The sequence below is a fragment of the Diaphorina citri genome, unplaced genomic scaffold, assembly GCF_000475195.1.
Source record: "Diaphorina citri unplaced genomic scaffold, Diaci psyllid genome assembly version 1.1 scaffold848, whole genome shotgun sequence".
Classification (NCBI taxonomy): Eukaryota; Metazoa; Arthropoda; class Insecta; order Hemiptera; family Psyllidae; genus Diaphorina; species Diaphorina citri.
Genome location: NW_007378280.1, coordinates 73,708 through 94,204, shown reverse-complemented (window position 1 = coordinate 94,204; position 20,497 = coordinate 73,708). Strand labels below are relative to the sequence as shown.

Sequence of the window (20,497 nt, the reverse complement as noted above, 5' to 3'; positions counted from 1 at the left end):
ATGAGAAGAAAAGAATCCAATCCATACAACTCAATATCAAGTTGAAAGCCAATCTAACAATGGACGAAATAAAGGTGTAGGTATTACAATGAAGTTCTAGGTCATACTACAAGCATAAATACCTACGACGTACCTCACTCTACAGTAGCGTAGACCCACAGGTGGGCCAATAAATGGTACGTTTTTTAGGTGGGCGAATAAATGGTACACTTACCCTACAACTCAATATCAAGTTGAAAGCCAATCTAACAATGGACGAAATAAAGGTGTAGGTATTACAATGAAGTTCTAGGTCATACTACAACCATAAATACCTACGACGTACCTACACTCTACAGATAAATATAATAGCAAGTAAAAAACTCTAATTAACTTTATAAAATTGAATATGCGGTGAAATAATAAAGTTAGAGCTTCTATAACAGAATCTAGGTAAATTGAATTTTCGAGAAGAGAGGAAAAAAAGTAATAAAAAATGAAGAAAAAGTGGTGGAAGCGGGAGAGTATCAGCACATCACTTTCTAATTTTATCGTTTTCCTCGGGAACTTTTGGATTTTTTTTCCCTTTAACACCACCTACCCATATAGGTTCTTTTGGTAAGTGATGGACAAAAAACCATTATCTATTCAAGGTTATACCTTCCTACATGTAAGTCCGTGGTCTTTGAATAGGTGGCAATATTACAATGTAGGTACCAATGCTTTGTAAGATGTGTGAAAAGGCTCATAATTTCATAAATATCAAACTACAAAACAATAGAATGGTGATATTCAATCTCTTGAATGCAAATGTCATTCAAACGATATTTTCCGAAACAAAAGGAACTAATGAAAAACATATTCTTGAAAACGGAAAAGGTTACCAAGTGAGTAGGTATATAGGTACCTAGTATTTTACAAAATACAAACACATGTATTGTCCATTGTCAGCCTTGTTAGCTTAGACCTTAGATTAGAGGGTAGTGCAAATACCTACCTTATAAGCGCGGTCGCGAATTTTATGCTAATAGATTGATAATTTTTGTTCTAGGAGCGGCTGGTTTTATCCTAATACTATCTTCCTTCTGTCTTTGCTTTCGCCATGATATTAGAACCTCAGACCTCAGCGGTTGCAGTAATCTCTATCAAACCTCCATGTCATTCAAACGATATTTTCCGAAACAAAAGGAACTAATGAAAAACATATTCTTGAAAACGGAAAAGGTTACCAAGTGAGTAGGTACCTTGTATTTTACAAAATACAAACACATGTATTGTCCATTGTCAGCCTTGTTAGCTTAGACCTTAGATTAGAGGGTAATAGTGCAAATCATACCTTATAAGCGCGGTCGCGAATTTTATGCTAATAGATTGATAATTTTCGTTCTAGGAGCGGCTGGTTTTATCCTAATACTGTCCCTTCTGTCTTTGCTCTCGCCATGATATTAGAACCTCAGACCTCAGCAGTTGCAGTAATCTCTATCAAACCTCTTGGAAACAAACACATTCTTCTGTTTAGAGGAAGCAAACTATTCGAACAATAAATCGCACAAAACACTTGTGATGTACACAAATTAAAACACAACCACACGAACAGTGCTGTAAGTGCTCCAGATTTTTAATTGGACAAATTAATCAAAGCAACGGATGCGCGAAGTAGGGCGAAGAAAGGAGGAAATAGACAAAAGAAGAATACGAGAGGTAATAAAATAAAAATGTAAAGTTCTTACTCTAGTAATTCTAGCTGATAGAGAAAAAAGGAAAAGAAAAGAACATTGGTGACAAGCTGTTGAACAATTTATAGTGGATAAAAGCAGTGAAAGTAGGTATAATAGGTACTTACCTAGAACTAGATGCTTCGTTTTAACTACAGCTAGCTGTGTACGAGTATTTAACAAAAGCAATAAGAAAATTCAATCAAAGAAAGCACAGTTGTTTCACACATTGACCGCCTGTGCGAGGGTTGAATCTGTGCGAGACACCGTTGGATACTTTTATTGCGTGGGTATCATATATACGAGTATTATGCGAGACAGTTCTAACTTAAAATAAGTGTCTCGTATATTTGAAACCCTCTACTGTGTATTTTAAATGGTATTCTGGAAGCCTGGCGTCTGAAGAGTATTTTGTTTTTAGTTCGAGAAATTATCCATACCCAGTAATACGCATGTACTGGTCACAAAAATGGATAGTTGCAATTATTGCTGATGCAATGTCAAGAGACCGCTTTTTTTCTCTACGGTCATCTTTCAAATTGGTTTTTGTAAACCCGGCTTAAAGTCGAAAATTTACTCAATAGGTATACCTAGATATTATTTCTACATCTTCTAGACAAGGGGTAACCATCCTACTACCAAAATAACACGGTTGTTAGGGGTGGCCATAGGTGCAACACTTGTGTGACCATAGGTGCCCCATGGGTGGCCATAGGTGATACATTCCTGTTTTTTGGCAAACAAATGAGCATAAATGAAAAAAGGCTGTTCCAATATAAAAAAATAAAATCGTCCAATTACAACAACTAAATGAAGGATGTAGGGTAGCCATCTGGACTCTGTAGCTATGACGGTCTAGCAGGTACGATTTTTTTAACATGCAAAAAATCCTTAACCTGACCATAGGTGCTACACTCACCCTATAATATTCCAAATCTACAGACTAAACACCCCAAAACATAAACACGAAACTGATTTTCACCGTAAATAATGCTCAAGGGAGTTGAAAATACTCTCTTGTAACTAGTTCCTCAAGAGTGCAAACAAACTTTTGATCAACACGATATAAGATGTAGTGCTCAAGGGAGTTGAAAATACTCTCTTGTAACTAGTTCCTCAAGAGTGCAAACAAACTTTTGATCAACACGATATAAGATGTAGGTATTGTTTGTTTGAATAACTTTCATCTCCACTCTTTCCTAAGGTTTCAAACCCCGAAGAGTATAAGAAAGGAACCGTATTACACAAATGATTGAGAACTGCTGACTATATTGTACATAAATTTAGCACGGGTGGATGCTGAAATTGATAGGAGGGGAGAACTTTATTAAAAAGAACAACGTTGTGTGTACAGATATTGTGAAGGGTGGCTTTGAAATTTCCGTTTGTGCAAGAACAAGGAATAGTCTATTTATTTTATACTTAGGTAGAATATAATATAGGTAGTACCTATGCGCTGAAATTGATAGGAGGGGAGAACTTTATTAAAAAGAACAACGTTGTGTGTACAGATATTGTGAAGGGTGGCTTTGAAATTTCCGTTGTGCAAGAACAAGGAATAGTCTATTTATTTTATACTCAGGTAGAATAATATATTATAGGTAGTACCTATGTCAGACCAGAGATTCCGGTTTTACACCACATTTCCTTACTAGCTACCCAGCTGCCTCGCGTTGACCTCATCCATCCTGAGTAGAGCCAAGAACATGATCCGTGTCCGCCAGATACTAACCACGCGAAACGTTGTTTAGCGGTAATTTTGGTGTACGGACGGTACAGTGTACGGCAATATTAGCGTACGGATGGTACGGTGTACGGTAATAATAGTGTACGGACGGTAAGGTGTAGGTACGGTAATAATAGTGTACGGACAGTACGGTGTACGGTAATATCAGCTTACGGACAGTACGGCGTACGGTAATATCGGCGTACGGACGGTACGGCGTACGGTAATAATTAAGTGCGGACGGTACGGTGTACGGTAATAATAATAGTGTACGGACGGTGCGGTAATATCAGCTTACGGATAGTACGGCGTACAGTAATATCGGCGTACGGACGGTACGGTGTACGGTAGTATCAGCGTACGGTGTACGGTAATATCAGCTTACGGACAGTACGGCGTACGGACAGTACGGCGTACGGACGGTACGGTGTACGGTAATATCGGCGTACGACAATATCAGCGTACGGACGGTATGGTGTACGGTAATATCAGCGTACGGATGGTACGGTGTACGTGTACGGTAATGATCCATCGGGACCTCGTGGATTCAACATACCATTATCGCCACCTAGGTATGTCCTTAGACATCCTCGATTCTCAAACTGTAGATACAATTCCCGCCTCTCACGCCCAGACTGTCTGACAGACTTGTGTCTCAAGCTTCTTCCACCCTCACCATATGACGGTCTGAGAGACAGTCTTCTCCTCTGAGTTTGATTTCTCCCCTGTTGGAAGTCCATGGTCTTGTCGATAACAACATCAAAGCAGGGTAAGAATCCTCAATAATTTTGTTTACTTAGCATAAATTATTATTATTTATTTATTTTTTTTGTAACTCAGCACCACTTTTGCATTACTTCAAGGCACATTCTTTTACAACCATACCTATCCGAGAACGGAAAAGTTTGGTTAGAAAAATTTCGCCCTGACCTTGATTCGAGCCCAGCACCTCTGGGTTGGGAGTCAGTCCACTTGACCACTCGGCCACAGAGGTGGGCTTATTTATTTTTGTGGAGTCCAGTGTGTAAGACTATTTTGCAGCCAATATAATGACATTAATGACTAACAAACGAATAGGTACTGGGAAACCCATCTTCTTTAAAATAAATTTTGTTTCTTTTTTTTTTTTTTTTTTTTGTAACTCAGCACCGCTTTTGCATTACTTCAAGGCACATTCTTTTACACCCATACCTATCCGAGAACGGAAAAGTTTGGTTAGAAAATTTTTGCCCTGACCTTGATTTGAACCCAGCACCTCTGGGTTGAGAGTCAGTCCACTTGACCACTCGGCCATAGAGGTGGGCTTATTTATTTTTGCGGAGTCCAGTGTGTAAGACTATTTTGCAGCCAATATAATGACATTAATGACTAACAAACGAATAGGTACTGGGAAACCCATCTTATTTTTAAAATAAATTTTGTTTTTAATAAATTTCGAGAAATCTATCCTTTTGAATAAATTCTGAGAAATCTTTTCTTTCACGCCTTCATGCTTGTTTAACAATGTCACCTAATACTTTGATTGTTTCGTTTTGAAATATGAATACCTCTACATACAGGGTGTTGGTTCTGCTTGAGATAATCCTGTTTATTAATTTCTATTTCAGACCAGAGATTCCGGTTTTACACCACATTTCCTTACTAGCTACCCAGCTGCCTCGCGTTGACCTCATCCATCCTGAGTAGAGCCAAAAACATGATCCGTGTCCAGACGTTCCGTGTCCGTCAGATACTAACCACGCGAAACGTTGTTTAACGGTAATTTTGGTGTACGGGTGGTACAGTGTACGGCAATATTAGCGTACGGATGGTACGGTGTACAGTAATAATAGTGTACGGACGGTAAGGTGTACGGTAATATCGGCGTATGGATGGTACGGTGTACGGTAATAATAGTGTACGGACGGTACGGCGTACGGCAATTTCAGCGTACGGACGGTATGGTGTACGGTAATATCAGCTTACGGACAGTACGGCGTACGGTAATATCGGCGTACGGACGGTACAGTGTACGGTAATAATAGTGTACGGACGGTACGGCGTACGGCAATATCAGCGTACGGACGGTATGGTGTACGGTAATATCAGCGTACGGATGGTACGGTGTACGTGTACGGTAATGATCCATCGGGACCTCGTAGATTCAACATACCATTATCGCTACCTAGGTATGTCCTTCGACATCCTCGATTCTCAAACTGTAGGTACAATTCCCGCCTCTCACGCCCAGTGCCCAAAATCACCAAAGTATGGAAAAGTATCTTACAAGTGTAATAGCCAATGGAAAAGCAGAATTTATACTTTGGTGTTTTAGGGCACAGACCGTCTGACAGACTTGTGTCTCAAGCTTCTTCCACCCTCACCATATGACGGTCTGACGGGTCTGACAGACAGTCTGATCAGGAGTGACGAGCACACAAGGAGAATCCGTAGGTCCAAAATGGAGACTGATATGCTATTTTTGGCTTCAATTTTCAAGTCTAGTGAGAAGTCCACTAGGCTCTAAACTCCTCGGTAAAGTTTATCAGCCGCGGCCATCTTTTTGTTGATAAAAAAAAAATCTCCAAAACGAAAAACACGGTTTTCCCACTTTTCCACAGAATTTTCCTAATTTTCCTTCTAAATTTGTCACTTTTCATTATTTATTTGTGTAAATTCAATTAAAACATTAGCTAGACTTTAATCTAATAATCATTATCGTTACATTTCTATAATAAATTTATTATCGTGATTTTGAGTGCAGGTATTCACATTCTCCTGTAGGTAATAATGAAAGTCCAGTTGCTCTACTTTCTCAAGTCCAAATTACCATAATTTATTGAAAGTTCAATGAACTTGTGGGTAAGTGTTTCTTTCATCGCTGTTTTATGGGGACGGGGTAGTTTTCATTCGAAATTAAAACAGTACACCTTTAGGTCCCTGCTATACATTGAAGCCTGTTACCATCATTGGTACCTACCTAGGTAAGTAAGAATAGTGTTTTGAAGGGTTTTGACCACATTAGGGGGAAAAACCTGTGTTCAGTACAAACTTACAGGAATATCAGGGCAAATAAAGAATTGCTGGTAGGTAAGTACCTTTAGCAGACAATTTTATTAAAGTTCATTTCCCAGATTTCTATCAGTTTTTCAAACAAACTCGATAATTTTGAGAGAAGGAAGAAAGGAATCTTGCATTTAAATTAGTTGTTATGAATTTCTTGTGCACTTGACCCAGGTACCTATTCTGGTAGGTATCTTTTGTAAGTTCTTAGGTAACCTGGCTCCAAAGTCCATCACCAATGTGGACTGAGAGGAACTGTAATCTTGAAGGTTAGGTCTTTAGGAGCCTCTGGGTTCTAGGTCATCATGAGATTACATAACAGAACATTGATCCTGAGAACAGGTTCTATATTTAGAACTATTTGATGCATCTTGGTTATATATTTTTTACCTAGTTGGTTCCTTTTCAAGTACCTACGTAGGTGGTAGCATTAGGTAATACAACTGTTTGGTGTGATTTTTTTTTTTTTTTTTTTTTTTTTTTTTACGTCTCATCTACAATGTACTAAGTTTAAATAAAAATATTGTGGTTAACAGCAGTTTTTAAGTTTTTAGGACCTCCGTTGTTGTTGTGACAGATGATTCTTAGAATATTTGGTGCATCTTGGTAATATTTACTTTACATAGTCCTTCTTATTTCAAGTATCATAGGTACGTAAGGCATTGGGTAATAACTGTTTTTTTTTTTTTTTTTTTTTTTTTTTTTTTTTTTAGTGTAGCTACAAAGGTACCTAGTTAAATATTGTGTTAACAGCAGTTAAGTTCTTAAGCCATCTTTTGTAAACACAGAATATAGGCAAGTAGGTATGTTTTTATTATTATTTTGGTACTTGTGCTCTTGTGCAGAAGTCACGTCCTTGGAATTTTGCTACCAAAGGAACTGGAACAAACAAACAGTGACCAGTGTTATTATAGGGTTAGGTTAAATGCAAGAAGGAGCTTTTCTTTTCCACGGACATGACTTCTGCATAATTACCATTATTTTTAATGCTTTTGTACCTACTAGCTAGGCATGCATTTTTGGGAATGCCAATCCATATATAGAATCTATTTATAGTTTATCTTTGAAAAATGTAAGTTGTATAGCTTTAATTTGATGAAAGCTTCTACTTCCTTGTTTCAGATGAAAGGTGTATGAAGAAATCCCCATTATGATACTTTGATCCACCATGGACAAATCAGACTGTGTCGAGGAAACATTCAAACAATATGAAGACCAACTTCTTCTCCTGTTCAAGAACTGTGATACGAACAAAACCGGTCACCTGACGGCAGCCGAGTTCAACGAGTTACTCAAGGTTTTACAACTTGACAGGTCCTATAAGGAGCAGCTCCTTACTGTGCTAAGTTCTAACAAAACTGTAACGTTCGGACAGTTCAAGAACTCGTTGTTGGATATTATTTGTAGCAGTAGCAATGAAGTTAAGAGAGAAATTTCACCAGGTATGTATTTTTGGGCTTGTTACTCACCTGAAGAGTTTGAGTGAGGCACTGCCTCATTGTAGGTTATAATTTTTCTGTGATAATTTAGTAGGTGTAATTATGGTCTAATGTAAAATATTATGTGTTTAAGTTGACATAAAATTGTCCATACCTACCTATCTACTTTGTTATATGTGGGATTTCCCCCCTTTTTATGTACTTATGTATAAAGATAGTTCAGTCTAAGTATAGGGGTAACTAAGAACATCAGAAAGAGCCAATAAAAACTTGCCCTAATTGTCTTTGTTACAGAGCGTGAAGTTTCCCCAAAACTGGTTGTTGGAGCCAAGAAGTATGGCAGAAGATCTAAACCAGAAAGTTCCGAGGAAGAACCAGATCATTTGAAACCAATTGATGAGGGGAAAGCAATGGAAAATGATGAACATCATTTTTCGACGAATATTGTGAGTTGTATTTTTATTATTTTAAACAATTCTATACCAATTAAACAGAACTGCTACCAAACAGAAATGCTACAGATCATTTGAAACCAATTGATGAGGGGAAAGCAATGGAAAATGATGAACATCATTTGTCGACAAATATTGTGAGTTGTATTTCTATTATTTTGAACAATTCTATACCAATTAAACAGAACTGCTACCAAACAGAAATGCTATCTACTTAGATTAGATCTGTGTGCATCCTGTAGTATGTCCCTCATCATTACAAATACTTCCTATTTAAGTGCGTTAGGAATACAAGACCACCAGAAACAGGCCTGTAGACAGGCTGTCATCAAGGAGGGGAGGGCAAGAGTCCAAACAGTCCGCCCTAATTATGGTCCTGACCAGAATGTAATCTAACTATGACTTCCTGGCAGACTGTTGTGTGCTCAGATTGAAATATTTTTGATTTAACTCTCTGTAGGTAGGTACCTATTTTTACTTACTTCAAGTACTAACTCTCTGATTTTTCTTTTGATCTTTTCAGAAAAATAACCAAGGGGAGGGGGAATAAGAAAATAATCAAATAAAACAAAACGAAGCTACTCGCATTTTAGCGAACCCTGTATTTCCATACACCTTGCCCGTGCATCAAGTTACAAGAGAAATGTCAAAGCACAGTGTTGATTGTCTATCTGTTCTATTTATGTACTTTCCATGCTGCACTCACACATACCCACTCTCTTCCCATGCTCAGTTTACATCCGTGCTTCACTTGTGTTGTGCTAAATACTTTTTTCCGTTTAAACAATAAGTCATTAGGAAATAATTATACTTGGTTTACCATTTGTTCCTGATTTAACCTAAGCTGGAATAATTATAAACTTGATTTACCAATCGTTCTGGATTTGGCTAAAGCTGGCTCCCGGCAGATTTTTGCAGAATGGATCTTAGGCATTTTGAGTATGTATATGTACTGGCATTGCTCCTTGGTGTTCTGATCTAGACAAAATCTTGATGTTGGTTGTCGATTCTGATTCTTTAACTTGTAACTTATTACCTTATTAGTTCATTTTATTTATCTTTTATAGGTTTGTTCGTGGCGAAATACTACCGTTAAAACTTAAAACCTCGTAAAGTGTTTATTATTTGAGCTTTTACTGCACCTTTTCCCAACTTTCTTTTCCACCGTTTTTGACCTGCGAAAATTCTATAGGTGTAGTCGACCGGCCGTCAATCGATGTCTATCGACGAGGTGAATCTATGTTATCGTCGCAGTGTGGACGGTTCAGTCGACATCGATCGACTATATGTGGAGACACTGTAAGATTATGGATATCGAGACACAAATGATAACCTTCAACGTGTCTCTGTTTCAGATACATCCACTACGATACTCTGCAAGAGCTATGGGAATCTCAGGGCGTCCTGAACGGAGCCAGTTTATTGCGCATGCTGGGAGTCGAACCCGGGACCGAAGCTAGCATAGACCAGTTGTCCGTATTGTTGGAAGAACTTCGCCAGTCTGATCGTGTCTCTGTTTCAGATACATCCACTACGATACTCTGCAAGAGCTATGGGAATCTCAGGGCGTCCTGAACGGAGCCAGTTTATTGCGTATGCTGGGAATTGAACCCGGGACCGAGGCTAGCATAGATCAGCTGTCTGTACTGTTGGAAGAACTGCGCCAGTCTGACACGAGCAATACTCAGGTCCTCATTGCATCCTTGTGTTTGGCTCAGTTGCAGAATAAACTGATCAAGTAAGTGATAGTGACAGTGATAGACTTAGTTGCTAATTTATTTTTACCGATCGGCTACATTATTTACAGTATGTTCTGCCTCGGTGGCGTAGTGGCCAAGACGCTCGTCTGGTAAATAGGAAAGTGGGGGTTCAATCCCAGCCAAGGTATGTTTTTTTTTTAACCTCATTTATTTGAGCTCTAAGGGTTATTTGGTAGAGGACTCCTCCGGCTGCGTTAAAACCTCACCTAGTGGTTACCATCCACACAAAAGTTCATTATTGTTATTATTTAAGATGTGGACCTCTCAACTCGTTCTCTTTTGACAAAATTTTTGATGGCAAATTCGAAGAAATCAGGCTGTATCTCGCAAATTATTGGTGTAAAAAAAGTGGATATATATATATTTTTTGATATTGGCTTGTTACAAGCGCATATTTCGTGAACCATCATTCCTAGAACCCTTACATGTACACCGATCGATTTCCCGTGAAAAGTTACATAGGAAAGACTCCTTGGTCATCTTAAATACTCTAAGCAATACTCAGGTCCTCATTGCATCCTTGTGTTTGGCTCAGTTGCAGAATAAACTGATCAAGTAAGTGATAGTGACAGTGATAGACTTGGTTGCTAATTTATTTTTACCGATCGGCTACATTATTTACAGTATGTTCGGCCTCGGTGGCGTAGTGGCCAAGACGCTCGTCTGGTAAATAGGAAAGCGGGGGTTCAATCCCAGCCAAGGTATGAATTTTTTTATCCTCATTTATTTGAGCTCTAAGGGTTATTTGGTAGAGGACTCCTCCGGCTGCGTTAAAACCTCACCTAGTGGTAACCTTCCACACAAGAGTTCATTATTGTTATTATTTAAGATGTGGCGCTCTCAATACCTGAAAGCTATGTCTAACTGATGGGTTAAAATAAGTACGAAACGCCTCTTGGTCGGCTCACAGGTGTCTGGCTAAAAAGTTAAAGGTCGGATAGGTAAAATACGTTAACAACCTGGTTCCTCCCCTCTCTCCCACAGGTCTCACCTAGAGCAACTCTTAAAATAAGTACGAAACGCCTCTTGGTCGGCTCACAGGTGTCTGGCTAAAAAGTTAAAGGTCGGATAGGTAAAATACGTTAACAACCCGGTTCCTCCCCTCTCTCCCACAGGTCTCACCTAGAGCAACTTTGCAGCTTCCAGCTCTTTTCACTTTATTTATTACACCCATTATGCGCTTTCTCAGGTGCTTTATGTGCTCTTTTCACCTTGAATGTTCTTAGGAAAAAGTTTATGTTGAAAGTTTGTTTAGTCGTTGCCCTTGAAATATGATCCTTAGATACTTTTTATAGTTGTTCTTCTCTACATTCTACATCCCTTCAGACTTAAGATATTTAACAAGATAATTTAAAGATGAAATAAATTCAGATAAGTACAATGTTTATAGAAGACCCTTTTGAGGAGATAAGTTAACGAAAAATCTGCAAAGCTAGTTTTGCTAACAAAGCTTGTTGCTGTTTGTATTTTTTCCTGTTTTATCTCAATCTCTCTTCTTTCTTGGAAATGACTCAGCCATCAGATTAGGCTGCTCATTTTACCATCTTCCTTCAATTCAACAACAAATTTAACTATGATTGAAGAGAGTTTAACAATAAAAATAAGAAGAAAACAAAACAAATAAGGTAATGTACCTCACATCTAGTCTACTTCCTTTATTTGAGAATACATATTTCCTCAATTCAAAGTGCGGACTCTTCAGCCGTTCCAAGAACAAACCTCATCCGTTTAAGATAAATTTTGCTCCGGGCGGGAATCGAACTGGCGACCAAGTGCTGACAAGGCAGCCGTGCTACCTTCCAATCTAATTAGGCTAAAAACTATAATTTAGTTCGAAAGAAGAAAAAATCCTTGCCGAGGTATGCCAGCCACTCACTATCAGGTCTACCCGATAGTGTGTGTGCTCATCAGATTATCAGGTATCAGGTAGACCTGACAGGCAGACCTGATCAGATATTTAAAAACACGCAGACGACCTTTGACATCCCACGGACGTAGATCAATGGAAGTGTGGTCTGTGAGGCAAGATATCGATAGTTACACGAGTGGAAGCACCAGGATAAATGGGAGGCTGGAGGTTAAATACATGCTTTAAATGCAGAAACGAGATTTATGTGAAGTATGGGGGTTTATAGGAAATACATACCTTAAATACGCGTACCTACATTGTGGGGATGTTTCCTGGTACGTAGTTATTGGTACCAGGAATGAGTGTTTTTAAAATATTGGCGTCAGGTTAAATGCTGCTTGAAATACAAATATTTCAGATGAAAAAATATCTCCAGTTGCAGTTAGTGCATGGAATTACAAGATCACCTCAAGAATAAGGACATTAATCATTTGAAATCCGCTTTTCCAACTAAATCATTCTTTGCTGTCCCCATTAGGATTTTCTTCTGTGCCAATAAATTTTGCCCGTAAGTCGTAGATAAGAAGAGCATTATTTTGAATAACGTAATGGTTGTGGATTAACTCGATTGTCTGTGAACCTGTCAGGTCTACTTGATAGTGAGTGGCTGGCCTTAGGCTAATCGACAAGTATTGGTTATTGTTATTTGGCAACTTTTTTTCAAACGTATGCGTCTATCTAGTTTGAAAAACTAAGTACGTACTTATTTCGAAGTATGTAATTCATAATATTTGATATTTTTAATTGATTTTACCTTTACCAGTATACCTAACTGTATAACACAGTCATGTTTATTTCTTACCGAAACATATTTGGGCCCTTGCTAATGTTTATGTTTGGTCTGATTGTCTGACATTTCTATGTTGACAGGTCTGTCAATACCTGAATGTTCCCCTCCCCTCTCCGTATCTGGCTCTCCCCTGTCTTCTAAGGTAAGTCGCAGTTTTCCCCTCTTCATTATAGGTACATATAGGGTGCACAACAAACAAACAATTTGTATACGTAAATAAATATTGGCTCGTTTCGTAGTATTACCTTTGAATAGACCTTTGTCTATGTGGATTAAATGGATAGAGGATAGAATTGAATAGAAAGAGGAAAGGAGAAATGAAAATATACATAGATGGGAATAGCATTCAATAGACCATCACATCCCTTATGTATATTAACAGAAGAGAACCATGAAAATCACCTTCAACATCTTTGATCGCCAAAGCACAAGGTCATCCCCATCCGTGGCACAAGCTCTGCTTATACGGATGGGTATACCATTTATAATAATAGAAAGTAAAAATTCAGTATGTTCTAAGTGTTATATTGAAAAATAATAAATGTTAACTTAATAAATTAAAAAAAAAAGCACAAGTGTCACTGTATAAGATGACAGGGTATGATTTCATATGACAGATGTCACATTCATGTGATCAGTCAATGTCACCCACTTTTTATATCGCTGTGAGCAAAGTTAATTCCCCCATTACGTGTATAAGTATTAACAAAAACTTATTTATCAGTATAGCTATTTGTTTGTGAAGTACTTGCAATACCAAATACGTCCCTCCGACCCTTTTATAGCAGAAGAAAACATAAATATTAATTATTTCTCGTTTATATGTATATTAAGATTTACAACTTTGGTGCAGCGCGGTGGAGCGTTTAATTTATTGAGATATACAACTTTATTTGTTCTGTACGACTTCATTTGTTCTCAGTTCTCAGCTATGTCTTGAAACTTGTGCGATGCTAAGATATGTCGAGTTGGAAGAAAACATAAATATTAATTATTTCTCGTTTATATGTATATTAAGATTTACAACATTGGTGCAGCGCGGTGGAGCGTTTAATTTATTGAGATATACAACTTCATTTGTTCTGTACGACTTCATTTGTTCTCAGGTACCTAACTATGTCTTGAAACTTGTGCGATGCTAAGATACGAGTATGTCGAGTTACTGTGTGGGCAGTATGTAAATACCGTGTGGCTTTGGAGAAGCTATATCTGACGTGGGTTGATGATGGGGACCTGTGATAGGTCTCGGTCGAAATGTAATCTCTAGTTGTCAGGTTACAGGTTACACTCATGTTTGAATATCGTTTGTGATTCACAGGACCTCTTCTCTTGTTTGTTTAAATGCGAGGGTCTTGGAACTAGTGGAATAAGAACTCTTGGAAATCAGGTCTTTTTCCACATTTCCCTCTTCAGCTTTCATACTAACCACATTCACCAGGCAATTTTAACTATCAGAGTGTGAACATGTTGCATTCAAACCTCGTGAACTTTCAGTACACAGATCAACCACGAGGAGGGATGTTTACATAGGCCTAGCGTTAAGGCCCGTTCCCACTAGTCGTGAGTTTCATCCGATTTTCGATTTTTTCCGAACGCCCTTGTAGGAAATGTAATTTGAATGGGCGTATTCCCTCTTGGGCCCGACACGATTTTTTTCCGAACGACAAAGGAGAACGGGCCTTTGGCCTCAAACTAGTGTCATTCGGCGCACCATGGTACGATTCATATCGACGCGACAGTTGGCATATTTTTTGTCATAACGTGGCGTACCAATATTGAAGCTCACAAAGTCTTTATGATTAAAACCTGGCAATCAGGTTCCGGTTTGACCTTACCTTACATGTCCACACTCCGATGGTCCACATTTCTTGCATTCAAGTCTCAATCTCTGCCTACATCAGTTATGTAGACCAGCGAGTCTCAACCGTTGGTACGCGGGAGACCCTCCGGGGGTACGCGAAAAAGAATTGTATAATGCGGGCAAAGGAGTGAGAAAAGCAAATTTGGAATTAGGACGGCTTATCAGTGCAGTACAGTCTAAAAAAGTATAGTGAATTTGAACTCAAAGTACTGATTTTTTTTTTTTTTTTTCAAAAGGTACTCATCAACCTAGGTATGGGTACCCGGTACTTATCATGATGGTTTCGGGGGCTCGTGAGATTAAACCCGGGCAGGTACGCGGTCAAAAAAAGGTTGAGAATGACTGATGTAGAGTATGAAAGATAATTGTGTTGTTGTGTTTGTTAGGGGGCATTGTTATTATCTTTTTCTGATTTCTAATCTTGTTCGAGTGAGCTTTGACTCGGTGCGGTTTGAATGCGACCGGAATCTCGAATCCATTAAGCGTCATTTGTAGTTTAATATCATGCTAAATTCCGTTCATACATTATAAGTTGTATTCAAACCACGATAGCATAGGTGAACCAAGAGGTCAAGCCCCCCGAGTCCAAAGAGTTCCTGCTTCTGTAGAAACAAGAGGAATTGAAGTTGAAGATCTAAATGCAGAAATTGGTAGTAAATGACTGAGTGTAAAAACAAAGGGAATTGATGTAAAAGAACTAAATGCAGAAATTGTTAGTAAATAACCGTGCTCAGAGGAATGTTGTTTCCCTGTCAAGAGACTTGCATGGAAGTTCCATCAGCATGGAATAACATTGCACAGGAGCATAGGAGGAAACGAAGGAAAACTATCTGGAAGATGGCGTCATGGCGATAAGATAAGATTCGTATAAGCATAACCCATCCTTTAGGGCTGTTTGCGAGTGTTTGTCCCTTCAAATAAGCGTCTGAGTGGGTGTTTTCGTATGTATTTCCGGGCCTTGATGAAACCTAGAAGCACCCTCACTAGTATATTTCAACGTTACTGTTTTTGAAAGTCTCTCTCAATCCCTGATTTCGATTTTGAACTCAGCAATTACGTATCGGTTTTTCTTCCTGTGAACTCATGTATTTGGTATTTAATTTCTATTCTAGATTAGACATACACTGATAAGTTCGACCTCTCGCTATAATTAATCTTCCCAAATCTCTTGCCTGTAAATGGCATTAAATTAACTTCATCACCAGGTCAAACTAGTCATTAAAATTTTAATACACTCGAATACTGGGTGTGCCGAACAACTTATCAAAGTTGATTGATACCCAATTAACAAAGCTATAATTATACTTATACACATACGTATATCTATACTTATACTAGCTCAGACATCCGTATTATTACGTGCAAGTACTATTAAGTTCTTGAGATTAATAATCATCGAAGGCATAGATCCGCCTCGTCCGCCTCGCCTAAGGTTAAGGGGTGTGCTTTTGAGGCAATATTTTATGAGTAGCTCGTATCAGAAATATGACTGATGTCATTTATCGTCTAAACTGTAAAGCCTAAAATGATTTGGAGTTTGTAAATATCTAAATTATTGTGGAACGCCTCTTGAGCCCAGAAACTGCTCAAAAGTATACGAATTTTAACTCAGCTTTCGTTTTATTACTCACATACATGTGAAGCTCTAAATATCACGGTTTTTGCATTATCATCTGACTATTCTTTACTCACAAGCAGGCAACCTGCAGACATTCGATCTTCTAAATAAAAAATTTTACAAAAAAAAAAAAAAAAAAAAAAAAAAATCATAGGAGGAAAAATCGTTTCAGAAATTGTTTCCCATACAACTTTTTCTTAAATGAAAGTTTTCTTCTGCAAAAGAGTATTGTACCTATATAAATGCCAAGTGGTAGGATTTCCCTGAAAGAGCTCTTCCATTCAACTCTCCATTACTCCATTTATTTTTTCAGCACCATTGAAGACTTTGAAGCAGAACGAGAAAATATTTTGCTCATTCAAAATCCCTGTTCCATCAACGAATCCCAAATATTAAATTATCCAGTAATAATTCAACAAGAATTAGTAGAAATTCAGAACCATTCTGTTTTGAAGTATATGTTTGAAGAATTTTTTTAAATTTGGGTTTTCTGTTAAAAGTCCTAACTTCAAATAAAAACACTTGTTTCATACTAATATTATTGTTATGAGTATTATTATCTTGTTTTCAAGTTAAGTCAAACGTATCATGTGGCCCGCGGCCTGATCTGGTATCCAAAATTTGGCCCGCCTTCAAAAAAGGTTGAGCGCCCTTGGTCTAATGTAAAATATTATGTGTTTAAAAACTTGTTGACATAAAATTGACCATACCTACCTATCTACTTTGTTACATGTGGGATTTCCCCCCTTTTTATGTACTTATGTATAAAGATAGTTCAGTCGTATAGGGGTAACTAAGAACATCAGAAAGAGCCAATAAAAACTTGCCCTAATTGTCTTTGTTACAGAGCGTGAAGTTTCCCCAAAACTGGTTGTTGGAGCCAAGAAGTATGGCAGAAGATCTAAACCAGAAAGTTCCGAGGAAGAACCAGATCATTTGAAACCAATTGATGAGGGGAAAGCAATGGAAAATGATGAACATCATTTGTCGACAAATATTGTGAGTTGTATTTCTATTATTTTGAACAATTCTATACCAATTAAACAGAACTGCTACCAAACAGAAATGCTATCTACTTAGATTAGATCTGTGTGCATCCTGTAGTATGTCCCTCATCATTACAAATACTTCCTATTTAAGTGCGTTAGGAATACAAGACCACCAGAAACAGGCCTGTAGACAGGCTGTCATCAAGGAGGGGAGGGCAAGAGTCCAAACAGTCCGCCCTAATTATGGTCCTGACCAGAATGTAATCTAACTATGACTTCCTGGCAGACTGTTGTGTGCTCAGATTGAAATATTTTTGATTTAACTCTCTGTAGGTAGGTACCTATTTTTACTCACTTCAAGTACTAACTCTCTGATTTTTCTTTTGATCTTTTCAGAAAAATAACGAAAACCATGCTGAAGGTAAGAAATAATTTACTCCTTGAATTTGATGGCATATTCGTTCTCTTTTGACAAAATTTTTGATGGCAAATTCGAAGAAATCAGGCTGTATCTCGCAAATTATTGGTGTAAAAAAAGTGGATATAACTAAAAAAGTGGATATATATATTTTTTGATATTGGCTTGTTACAAGCGCATATATCGTGAACCATCATTCCTAGAACCCTTACATGTACACCGATCGATTTCTCGTGAAAAGTTACATAGGAAAGACTCCTTGGTCATCTTAAATACTCTAATGGAAACTCTTGTTGAAAAAAAAAGATCATGTTGGAATATTTGGAGATATCACAGAGAGGAGAGAGAACCTTCCAGTCTGAAAGCAGAAAAGAGAATGAGCTCTGACAAAAAAAAAAAAAAAAAAAAAAAAAAAAAAAAAAATATATAGAGTAATATGTTCCCATCGCCTAACTTTGAATATAAAGCGGACACAAGCATTCAGTTTATTATTATGTTTAATATTCAACTTATCATTATGTTTTTGGTGGCTATTTGAGGTTATCATTATGTTTTTGGTGGCTATTTGTAGAGATAGACGATGCAAGATATTATTGATACTACTATCAATAAACTGTAGATACAATTCCCGCCTCTCACGCCCAGACTGTCTGACAGACTTGTGTCTCAAGCTTCTTCCACCCTCACCATATGACGGTCTGAGAGACAGTCTGATCAGGAGTGACGAGCACAAGGAGAATCCGTAGGTCCAAAATGGAGACTGATATGCTATTTTTGGCTTCAATTTTCAAGTCTAGTGAGAAGTCCACTAGACTCTAAACTCCTCGGTAAAGTTTATCAGCCGCGGCCATTTTTTTGTTGATAAAAAAAAAAAATTAAAAAAATCTCCAAAATGAAACACACGGGTTTTCCCACTTTTCCACCGAATTTTCCTAATTTTCCTTCTAAATTTGTCACTTTTCATTATTTATTTGTGTAAATTCAATTAAAACATTAGCTAGACTTTAATCTAATAATCATTATCGTTACATTCCTATAATTATCGTGATTTTGAGTGCAGGTATTCACATTCTCCTGTAGGTAATAATGAAAGTCCAGTTGCTCTACTTTCTCAAGTCCAAATTACCATAATTGAAAGTTCAATAAACTTGTGGGTAAGTGTTTCTTTCATCGCTGTTTTATGGGGACTGGGCAGATTTCATTCGAAATTAGAACAGTACACCTTTTGGTCCCTGCTTTACATTGAAGCCTGTTACCATCAGTGGTACCTAGGTAAGTAGGTAAGAATAGTGTTTTGAGGGGTTTTGACCACATTAGCGGGAAAAACCTGTGTTTAGTACAAACTTACAGGAATATCAAAGAGTCCCTTTACCCACTCCATCTACCCACAACAGTAACCCACTCTACTAATGTTGTCAAATTCTTAAATAATTTTAAGGACAAATACCTACTTAATATGTGAGATTTTTGCTAAATCCCCTTAAGGGATGATTTTACTTATTGATTAGTGATTACTGTTCACCTTGTCTGTGGATTTGATTGAAAGCCCTTTTTTCCACTCATGTCTTAAAGAACAATAACAACTCTGACTGATTATATTTTCAGAGGAATTCTCTCGACTGAACGAAATGCATTGTGCCCAGACTTCATTTGATGAGATGTTTCCCCAGTTGACTAAGAGAGGGCGGTATCCGCGGGTTGTGCGCAGTATCGAATAATGCTATAAATATTAATCCATCCTAAAAGTATCAAAGTAATACTTGTACTTACTTACTTATGTAATTTTGCATTTTTACAAGTAGGTATACACGCATTGCCAAAAGAGTCCCTTTACCCACTCCATCTACCCACAGCAGTAACCCACTCTACTAATGTCAAATTCTTAAATAATTTTAAGGACAATTACCTACTTAATATGTGAGATTTTAGCTAAATTCCCTTAAGGGGACTTACTTACTTATGTAATTTTGCATTTTTACAAGTAGGTATACACGCATTGCCAAAAGAGTCCCTTTACCCACTCCATCTACCCACAACAGTAACCCACTCTACTAATGTTGTCAAATTCTTAAATAATTTTAAGGACAAATTACCTACTTAATATGTGAGATTTTAGCTAAATCCCCTTAAGGGATGATTTTACTTATTGATTATTTAGTGATTACTGTTCACCTTGTCTGTGGATTTGATTGAAAGCCCTTTTTTCCACTCATGTCTTAAAAACAATAACAACACTGCCCGATTATATTTTCAGAGGAATTCTCTCGGCTGAACGAAATGCATTGTGCCCAGACTTCATTTGATGAGATGTTTCCCCAGTTGACTAAGAGAGGAAGTCGTGATTCTCCTCTGAGTTTGATTTCTCCCCTGTTGGAAGTCCATGGTCTTGTCGATAACAACATCAAAGCAGGGTAAGAATCCTCAATAATTATTTGTAGCCAAAACCAAATGTCAGCCCAAAGCAATCACTCTAGTTAGGGCTGATTGAGAGGCTGACGAAAAACGCCGATCCCGTCTCTACACGGGAAAAGACACATTGCCTTTAGAGGTCAATTCTCGGTATTGAGATTTTTTTTTTTTTTTTCTGAACCAGGAATAAATATTATTATTATTACTAACCTACTTTTTTTGGGGATAAAAATAAAATTGATATTTAAAATAATTTTACTCTATTCGTTTCTTGCACATTGCATAGCCAATAAGTTATCAGGCGTCCATACAAAATTGCCCTTTTAGCTAAGTCGGAATGATTAAATGATTAGGTACCTACCTACCTAAGTATAAGTAGGTATTCACCAA

At 37.7% G+C, this 20,497-nt stretch overlaps 1 protein-coding gene across 1 annotated transcript in view; it reads left to right on the top strand.

The window, feature by feature from the left end:
- Window positions 1-5,972: 5,972 nt before the first annotated feature.
- Window positions 5,973-20,497, top strand: part of LOC103512532 — a 36,649-nt gene continuing 22,124 nt past the window's right edge. Inside the window, exons 1-5 of the mRNA XM_026825972.1 lie at window positions 5,973-6,261; window positions 7,585-7,904; window positions 8,196-8,347; window positions 17,677-17,701; window positions 19,953-20,109. Of these exons, the coding sequence (XP_026681773.1) occupies window positions 7,631-7,904; window positions 8,196-8,347; window positions 17,677-17,701; window positions 19,953-20,109 (608 nt within the window). The 5' untranslated portion in view covers window positions 5,973-6,261; window positions 7,585-7,630. The remainder of the gene's footprint in view (window positions 6,262-7,584; window positions 7,905-8,195; window positions 8,348-17,676; window positions 17,702-19,952; window positions 20,110-20,497) is intronic.